This window comes from Meleagris gallopavo, chromosome Z (genome assembly GCF_000146605.3).
Source record: "Meleagris gallopavo isolate NT-WF06-2002-E0010 breed Aviagen turkey brand Nicholas breeding stock chromosome Z, Turkey_5.1, whole genome shotgun sequence".
Classification (NCBI taxonomy): Eukaryota; Metazoa; Chordata; class Aves; order Galliformes; family Phasianidae; genus Meleagris; species Meleagris gallopavo.
In genome coordinates, this window is record NC_015041.2 from 57447489 (window position 1) to 57457363 (window position 9875).

Here is a 9875-nt window from a genome sequence, read left to right on the forward strand (position 1 = left end):
TTTTTTTCCCAAATATTAAAGCATATTGAAAAATTTCAGCACTACCAGGCTATTTAACTTGGTGAAGACAGGAAACTTGCCAGTCTCACTCTTCATCTCCCTTTTTTCATAGTGTACTGGGTAACAGTGAAGGAAAACAAAAATAATAACAACAAAGTAGTTATTTTAGTATTAAGGCTTCTTTTAGAGCCCTTTAATTAGGAGACTTAGTGAGAAGCCTTTTGGAAATGCAGACGACTATTTTAGCCATATCTTCCTTGCTTACTGATCTCTGTCAAATAACATTAAGTCTTAAAAAGGTTCTAAGGAGCCTTTCCTAGGAGAAGTAAATAAGATCAAAGTTCACAGTGCTTTGTTGTCTAATGTAAGACAATCCACGAGAAGACAATTCATGCAGAAAATGTTTTCTTTGTATGATAAATAATTCAGAAATTACTTTTCAGACAGCTGGGTCACTTACACTGTGATAATTGCTTCTAATAACAGCCTTCTTGTCTAAGGCTGTGGCATCTATATGAATTCATTTCATAGGCTGTGTATTAATAACTACAGAACAATTTCACAGCTGATGAGTGTTTTTCTATTTTATTGTGTAGGGAATGTGCAAATATGTTATGGCAGTTATTTAAGCTATTTTGATGGCCAAATTACTGCAGATTTTTACAGGACCACTTAAGTGAACTTATGAACTGCTTATTTTCCAATGTGTTCCATTTTATGTGTGTTATGATGTACTCAATATAATACTGGCTATTCTTTGTTCTCAGCTCAGATTGCTTTTATCCAAGATGTTGGGAGGCTGCCATTGAAACGACATTTTGGGAGGTAGACTTGTCTTTTATTCTCTTTAAGGAAATAAAATGCTGTCTTTTCCTTTACATATACCGAGGAAGAACTGTTTCATACGTTCATTAGTGTGTATCTGTGTGTGATATTTTCCTCCATTTGCAGCATGACCATTTCTTATTTTGGAAGCTAAAATTGTTTCCAGTTCAAATCTGTTTATAATTAGCAAGAACAATTTTAATGGAGTACTGATACAGTACAGAGATGCTACAAAAATTGAAGTCCAAATACTAAAGGGAAGATAACATGTAAAAATAATTTCTCTTCACTTCTTTTCTGAAGTTGCCTATTTCAAGCTCAGTTGCTGCCTGTCTTGAGGGATATTCTGTGGGCTGCTATCAGTCACTTAATTGTCAGCAGTTCATATGCTTTAGGAAAGGAGCAAATCCACTGCCACCGTAAGGAGAACAGTGGGTGCTAGAGACTAACAGGACACAGACATGTTTTTGTATTTTGCTGTTGCCATAGCTCTGCTGTGAGGCTCTGTATTGCTTTTCTTTATCCGAGAGAAATTACTATCTTCTGTAGTGTCTTTTGCAGCTTATGCATAGTATTGAGTTCTGGGCTTGGAAGATGTGCACACAGGTGTAAAATATGATAATGAAGGTGAGGATATAAAATAAAAAAAACAAACGCTTATAGCTTGAATTAATTAAGACTGATAGGGATATTACTGCCAGAAAATATGAAAGCTGTTTGGCATCAGTGAACAGGGAGCGCCTGGGTGTTATGCAAGAGGTGTGGGAGAGCAGGAAGTGCAGTGGTTGGTTTGGCTGGGTGGTTTTGTTTTGTTTGATGTTGAGTTGCTCTTGTAATGGTTATTTTACAGGTTAAAGCTTGAAATGCTTACTGATAAAGATCCTGGAGTTCCGGACTTACTTGTTGGTTATGAGGAGGACCCTCCTGAAGTGGCTGTAGGGATGGAGGAAAAAAGAACAAATGAGAACAATTGGGATGGGTTGCCCCTTTCATCCAGCCAGTGCAGTGGAAGTGAACTACCTTGCAGTCAGCCTCAGCCTGTTTCTGCTCAAGTAGCTATGGAGGATGATGAATTAAATATAGAGGAATATGACAGTGACTAAGTCCAACAAAATATCAGCAACTGACTTAGCTGATAGATTATTATGCACCAAAGGCCTTTGCTAAAATGAGTATGGTCTGCTGAACAGAGTTTAGGTGGGCTGGGAGGCCCGGTCTAAACATACACGTCAGTATAAAGACACTTTTCTTTATCTTTCTCATAGCTTTGCAGGATCAGACCTGATTAGAATACTAAATCACAGGCTATTCCCTGCCTGTCCTGAGCCATAAAAGTATACAAAGTAGACAAAGAAAGTACAATAAATGATAAATTTAAATAGTTTGAGACTGTAGTTAATCAGTGCCATTCTTAAGTTATTATTTTTTTTTTTTTACACATCTTAATTTACTTTGGAGTTGTACAATGTACTCCTATTTACACATTTAGTAAGTTATCAGCATTTGAAGATTCTTCTAAAGTGTGTATCTTCAGAAAAATTGCTGTTTGGAAGTTTGAACCTTCTGAAAGAGGAGATTTAAGGGGATATGTAAAAACTTTGATATCTTGTATTGATGATGTAAATAAAACTACTGTATGAGTGCTGTTCTGTAATCTGCTAGAGATATTTTAACGTGTTTATAAATAGAACGTATGCTGTACAACAATCTTGGATTTGTTTTTGAAATTTTTTGATAATTTATTGAGGTGAAAATACAACAGTTAAGCAGAAGTCCTTGTCCTATTTTTATTTGGTAGGAAGTTAGTGGTGTCATGTAGTTTTCCTCTCTAAATTCATCAGGCTGGAGCAAAGAATAATCTCACGTTTGGCTACTGACACTCAAAGTGTTTTGTTTTTATCAGAATAGACTGTTAAATACTTCTTGTTGTTTGGGTCCCTGTGTGAAATCATAAATTTCTTACTGTAACTGGGATTATTTCATAAAAATCACATCTCACATCATTGTAATTAGCGTTGCTGCATAAATAAGAAAACAAAGATCAAAACAACTTATTTTGAATGTGTGATATGTTTGCATTCCGTATTGCTAGCATACAAAGTTTAAAAAAAAAATAAAAAATACAGTAATCCAGCATAAATTTAGAATTGCTGCCAATTTTGAATGCTCTAGCTTTGTCCCCTATGAAAGATCAGGTGTAGTCTTTATGATGATGTCTTTATGATTTACATCTTCAATTTATTACAGCTCTACACATTACATTCCCTCTGTGGAATGCTTTGGATGGGGTGGTCCCTGCTTAGTTTAGGTGAAGACTCAGTTTATCCAGGCCTCCTGCAGGTGTGTGTCACCAAAAAGCTATCTGGACCCTCCTGAGCTCATAGAGGGAGTCTAATACTGAAGGACGGTAACTTGTGCTATACTCATTTTCACTCTGTAAGCAAAACTCTGGGCTACTTAATGTTTTTGAGCTTTCCTGATAATAGTATGAAGTAATAGTAGTAACAAGAAAGTCCTTTAACATCATCTTCTGGTTATTACTGTTGACCCTGGCCTTACTAAAGTACTCAACACTTGGTTAATGATAAACTTTAGCAATAGAGACATATTACTCTCATCTAGGGGTTCAAAATCACAACCATAAAACCTCTTCCATGTGGAGGTGCCACCAAAACTCCCACGATTTATATTGCAATAATATTTCATGCTCTGTTGTTCTCTGATGCTGGAATTGCAGTGGGGTGCAAAGTGTGTGATTGGGATGAATGCTTTGAACTATGGAAGTTCTGGAAGTGTTGCAGAGACATTCAGTTGCAAGCAGGTACAAGACTGAGTTGCTGCTACAGTCCATTCTCCAACATCTGGAAGGAGAAAAACAACTATTGGTTCCCTGAGCAATGTTATCCCTTTTACGGATACGGAAAGAAGAGAAGCACTGCAAAGAAAGCAAGTGCCTTTTTTTTTTTTTTTAATCATTTAATTGTAAACTGAACTCAGAATTAATCTGTTGATTTATTTAACATATAGCCTCCATCTGTGCATTGGTGTGCCGCTGCTATTTCAGTAACATGGTACTGCAAATAATGTTAAAGTTGTTAAATTTTTTTTTCCTAGAGAGGCTGCCCATGTCCTTAAAGGGAAAGTGATTAGAAGCACTGGAAATGTGTGTTTTTCTGAGGCATTATATAGTATATATAGTATATATATTATATAGTATATATATTATATATTATATATGTAGTGTAACTGGAAACAAAAATCCCAGAAAAGTGTGGTCTGCCACCAAAAGATTATTATTCTAAGCTGGAATGGAAGATGTCTTCTAAAAACACAGTAATTACTTTCCAGGAATAGTTTGGGGACTTTTTAATAGGGGTAACTTAGTAGCACCCCAATAAATAGAAAGATATTGTTTTTAAGGTGTGGTCAAGTAATTCCAACATCATGCCAGCCTTTGGGAAACCACTGCGGCACATACTTGGGCTCTTCATCCATCCCCTGTAAGTGTAGTTGTATATGCAGTGCATCACCTGCATGCAAGACAGCCAGAGAAGAAGCAGCGCTGGATTCACCTGCATATGCCAAAATCATTCCTCGCACAGATGGGAAGAGATGAACTTGGGGCAGTGGACTTCTCAGGTTTCTCTCCTGAGGAAGAATTATTTAGGAAAGTATTGTCCAGCCTGTCTCACTGTTACAGGTTGGTTTGTTTAGAAATATGGAATAAGTACATGAGTTTAAGAACCAATATACAAATTTAGCAAAAGGAATCCATAAGTTATAGTTTTAGAACTTTCCATTTCAATTTTAGTGGGTGAACAGTCCTGTTTTCCTCAATGATTTTGCACTGGGGACATAGTAGAATTATTTTTTGCCTCACAAGAAGCACTGAAGTCACAATAGAATACTTATTTTTTTGCCTCAAAATGTGCAAGGATATTTTCCTCGGGTTCCACATGCATTATTTTAAAAAGTGGCTCACTATGGCCTGATAAGCAGTGGATATCTTTCAGACTAGAAAAGTGGATGGCAGTGGGTCAAAGGCTCCAGTGATGAAGCTGATGGTGAAAAAAGGGGAAGAAGAAGTAGGTGGGCACTTGACCATCCTAGATAGCACTGAGCATGCCCAAAGGACCATTAGCACATATCTATGAGACCTTGAAAAAGAATGAATAAGTATGCCATTTTACTGCGTATACATGTCTTTACTGTTCAAATGTAGTACCTGAACTCAGAGAGCACACTTGCTTGTCAAGTCACCCAGTACGTATTGTGAGGAATAAAGGAATGCTGCTTTCTAACACCACTTTGGAGTTACAGACGTTTCCTTCTAGATTTTGGATGACACAACAACAAAGCTCTCCAAACCAAGCTGAACTGCAAAATTCTGCAAGCTGGGGTCCATATAGGAACACCATTTGTTTTCAGCAGATGCAGCTGTTCCATGGCAGAGTTTTCTGGGAATTTTAAGGAAATAACTCATGGATTTGAATCAAGTTTCCTACGATTAATCTTCTTCCCTTTGCTCCAAACTCCCCCACATCTGCCTGACAACCACACCAACAAGCATCTTTGTCCAGTCTGGGTTTCAAATCTGTGACATAGGGGAGCAAGCCCAGTGAGGAAATTCTCACCAACATTCCATGACATTTTATTGCTTTGTGACAGATGGCTGTGGAGGGGCAGTTTGACATGGAAGCGCAAATGAAGCAAAGATGTGGAACTGAAAAAACGGCAGAAAAAACAGCAGAAAAAACAGCACCCACTGACATTCATTAGTCCTTGCTGAACATTTCTGGAGATCAAATAGTGAATATGAGCACAGTGAGGTGGTAGGTGGTGCATTTCAGCAGTGGTGACACTGATGTGAAAGACAAAGCCATGTTCGAGATGGCCTGAGGCACTGAGCATGCTGAAGAGCTCAAACAGAAGTGACAATTTCTGTCCTGCAGATTCCAGACCCAGGCTTTTGGGGGCTGCTCCCTCATGTCCCATGAGCAGCTACATTCCAACAGATTGCCAGAAAAGTGAGCTGTGAGCAGGCCTCCTGGCAAGCCAGGGAGACAAAGCTGCCGAAGAAACACAGCTTAGTTCTCTGCTCCAAGAGACTGTACCAGCTCAGGCCTGGGAGGTTTTTTTCATTTTTCATTAATCAGCACTCTCTTCGTTAGGTGCATGGCAACAATACAAAGCTATGCTGAAGGCCTGGTTTTGCAGGTGATGTTTCTCATCTACTATGCTGAATTCCACAAGCAGGGCTGCTTTATACATGGGCTAAAGAATTATGAGATTTCCTGTTGCTCACCTCCTGCCCTGCTGGCAAAATCACACTTCAGAGCAGTGTGTAAAGACAAAGCTAAAATACAGTGTGGCTAAATCCACGCATGCAGCATCATTTGGAGTCCACAGGAGCAAAGGTACTCCAATTTCATTCCAGAAAGAAAAGAATCTCAAACCAGAAGTTTGAAATGCTCTCAGGAGAAACTGACAGATCAAGTAAAACAACTTCAGCGCTCCCTGCTATGATTTGCTTCCCCAAAGAAAGGAAGAAGAGACTAAAGCGGATATTGTAGATATCCCCTGCCCTCCTCCCATCATAATGGAGGTGTCCTAGGTATTCTTGGTGTTCTCCAGTCAGTAGCAGAATCTGACTAAACCCAGGGACCTCAGTTGCTCCTCACACCTCTTCCCCTCCAGACCCTTCTCCATCTTCGTGGTCCTCCTTTGGATGCTGATAGTTTTGTGTCCTTCTTATATTGTGGCACTCCAAAGTGCACAGAGTACTGTGTGTCCTGCCTGCTTTCTGTTCCCATTTTGGAGAATGACCATAGGCTTTTTCAAAGCCCAACTCGATAGTTTTAGCAGTTACTCCTACGAGGATTGGGGTATAATAATATAGAGATGCACATGTACAGGGTTTTCTCTATATTTTCTGTAATGTTTTTTCAGTTATTCCATGCAATAACCCCGCCACCACTTACTGCAAGATGATGGCTTCCTATTGATGACAGACATGAAGACTTTTCTGTCATTTTGTTTTGTTCTACCTCAGGAACCATGCTTCTGAATTATCCTTAACAACAAGAGGTACAGACATTTCAGGATTAATTGGTGATCTCACAAAGAGCTCACAAAAAACACACTTCCCTTCTCTCAGAAGGCACTATCTATTTGTCAAGGAGTTAACAATGTATTTAGTCTAGTTAGTGATAATTAACAAAATTGAAAGGTTTGGTAGTTGATTTATGATTGCCTCTCTACATGCGTGCTCTGTGGTAAGGTCTTAGACCTTGAGGAAACTGCAAGTATTTGTTGCAGTGAACTGTGATACACTTTTTTCCCAAGTTAGACAAACAGCTTCATAGCAGAAAACGGCATCTGTAGTGTTGTCTCATTATCTTCTCTTGTAGTACTTCAAATCAAAATTCCTTAATTTCACAAAGAATTATGATTTTATTTTAAAAATGTAAGTTTCAGAAATTAAAAAGGATTCGATATCTACCAAGAAACATACCAAGGAACATATCTAAAATTCAGTGTGGCAGTACCCAACGTAACTTTTAGAAATTCCTTAAGTACAGAGTAGAAGCCTGCCTGTGTTCATACTGGAGGGAATGCAAAGAATTTTTATGTTAATCTCTGTCTCTAAGCAGAGCTTCTCAGAATACAGTGAAACTTCACTACATTTGAGTGCTCTGTAGATCTGTACAGACCACTCAACTTTGAAGAAGGGCTGTAAGAGTCTCAAGTCTGAAACCCTATTTAGCGTGTTACAAATGACATACTTAAGTAATCAGTACTGCTACTAGAAACTTCTAGAATAAAATATTCAGACTGACAGCTGGGTGGATTAACAGTCTTTATATGATAGCAACGGTCCCTTCACATTTTCTCTCTTTATGTGTGATGGGCTTATGTGGCAAGGCGGTAACAGGAGTCTGTGGGTGGCCTGTGCAGTGCTCATGTGATAGCAGAACAGCCAGAGCTGAGCCGTGAGTGAGTGCGGAGAGTGCTCTGAGAGGGCTGAGTTAAGGAAAGAAATGCAGCTGGGAAGGAGGTCTGGGCAGCGTGAGAGAAGTGGCCCTACAGGCGCCCAGTCAGTGCAGGAGGTGCTCTATGTGCAGAGCAGCAGCTCCCTGCAGCCCAGCAGAGGCCCGTGGTGGTGCAGGCTGTCCCCTGCAGCCCGCGGAAACCGCCCGGAGCAGATCTCCCCGCGCAGCCACGGAGAAGCTCCCGGCGCCGCAGCGGATGCGGCCTGGGGTAGACACCGCACGCGCATACCGTCGGGCCGGAGCCGAGGCCCGAGGAGAGCGGCCCGCGGTGCGGCGGGAGGGCCTGGGGAGCTGCCGCCCCTCGGGACCGCGTTGAAAGCTGGGCTCCGCGTAGGGAGCCGTGCTGGGGCGGTGCCAGGGGAGCTGCAGCCCGTGGGAAGCCCACTGCGGTCCGTTCAGGAACGACGGTCTCCGTAGGAGGGACCCACGTGGAGCAGGTGCAGCGAGTGACCGTTGGATGGCAGAGATGTCGCATTATGAACTGACCACAACCCTCCTTCCTCGTTCCCCTATGCTGCTTGGAGGGAGGGGAAAGGAGAATTTGGACGGGACATCTCCCGTAGGTATTTGTAGTTTGCTTTTAGTTTCTCACAATTCCAACCCACTTATCAGTGCTTGTTGCTCTCATTTTAAGGCCAGCTTCAAGCAGTACTCAATGCTGTAAATACAAGTAATGCTGATGAGACCCAAGACCTTTGGAACAATAAAACTCATTTTTCTCTTTTTAGTTCTAGTAGACGGTGTCTTCTGTACAGGGGGCCTTTTCTATTTTTGTTAGGCATGGTTCTGAGCTGCTATATGTCTATGATTTGGTCAGGCATCTCTGAGCAATCCCAGAGGCTGTGCTGTCTCAAGCCTTGGAGGATTTCAAGCCCTGGCTGGACAAAGCCTTGAGCATCTTCATCCTTCTCTGCAGCTACGGTCCCACAGAGATTCTGTGATAACACTACCATTAATGCTAGACCATGCTGCTTTTAGTAACTGAGAATATCTTTCTGGATGACTTGAAATGTACTGAAGTTAAGGCCTGCGCCCCATTATAGAAGGATTTAGACATTTATATACTTTTGACAACATTGCTAAAAATGCTTGTGCAATGCTACAAACTGGATAATAACTTGAAAATGTTAAATGCCTCATACTAGACATTAAATATTTAAAAATATGTCCACTTTCAAAGTGTGCTTTGGACACCTTGAAAGCAGAAGCATTTCTGGAACTTGAGTATTTCAGTGAATTTACAGATACAACAGTATTTATTTGTCTTTATTATTCCGGCAGATAAGTGAGTTAATTACAGTTCTTAATATATGTCACCTGCAATCTTTCTTTCAGGTAGTCACCTATATTTTTGCAAATAACAAGCAGAGGCTGTCAAGTTCAGCTGAGATAATTTGTAGGTTTGGATCTGAATTCAAATTTTAGATCCCAAATTATTGTCTATTGTCTGTATTAAGATAATAAGCAATTTAGTTTAGTTAATTAATCAGCAAATGTAATAACCTACTAAATCAACTTTCTCAGCTAGATATCAGGAGATATCTATTGCATTCTTAGTAAATAAGATGCAACTCAGAAGTAGCATGTTCTCATTAAAAATCTGCATGTTTCTGAAGCAGTCTTTCATAAGAGGCAGTCTGATTTTGTCAGATCTATGATCTTTCTGTCTTTTTTGTTTACCTACATCTGACACAAAACTACTCTTTAGGAAGAGTTCCTCTGCATGAACATGCATGAATTGCATTGCAAATTGCAATTTGGGGGGACTTCAATTATCCAGATATTTGCTGGACGACCAACATGGCCAGGCATGCACGGTCCAGACGGTTCTTGCAGTGCATTGAAGACAACTTTCTGATACAGGTGGTGGAGGAACCGACGCGGGGAGGGGTGTTACTGGACCTTATTCTCACCAACAGAGATGGACTTGTTAAGGAAGTAAAGGTTGGGGGCAGTTTGGGTTGTAGTGATCACAAGATGGTGGAGTTCAAGATCCTG

General features: G+C 40.4%; 1 protein-coding gene across 1 annotated transcript in view; it reads left to right on the top strand.

The window, feature by feature from the left end:
• Positions 1 to 2875, top strand: part of RAD17 (RAD17 checkpoint clamp loader component) — a 14547-nt gene extending 11672 nt beyond the window's left edge. The window contains exons 15-16 of the mRNA XM_010726105.3: positions 768 to 825; positions 1676 to 2875. Coding sequence (XP_010724407.1) covers positions 768 to 825; positions 1676 to 1928 — 311 coding nt within the window. The 3' untranslated portion in view covers positions 1929 to 2875. The remainder of the gene's footprint in view (positions 1 to 767; positions 826 to 1675) is intronic.
• The last annotated feature ends 7000 nt before the right edge of the window (positions 2876 to 9875 follow it).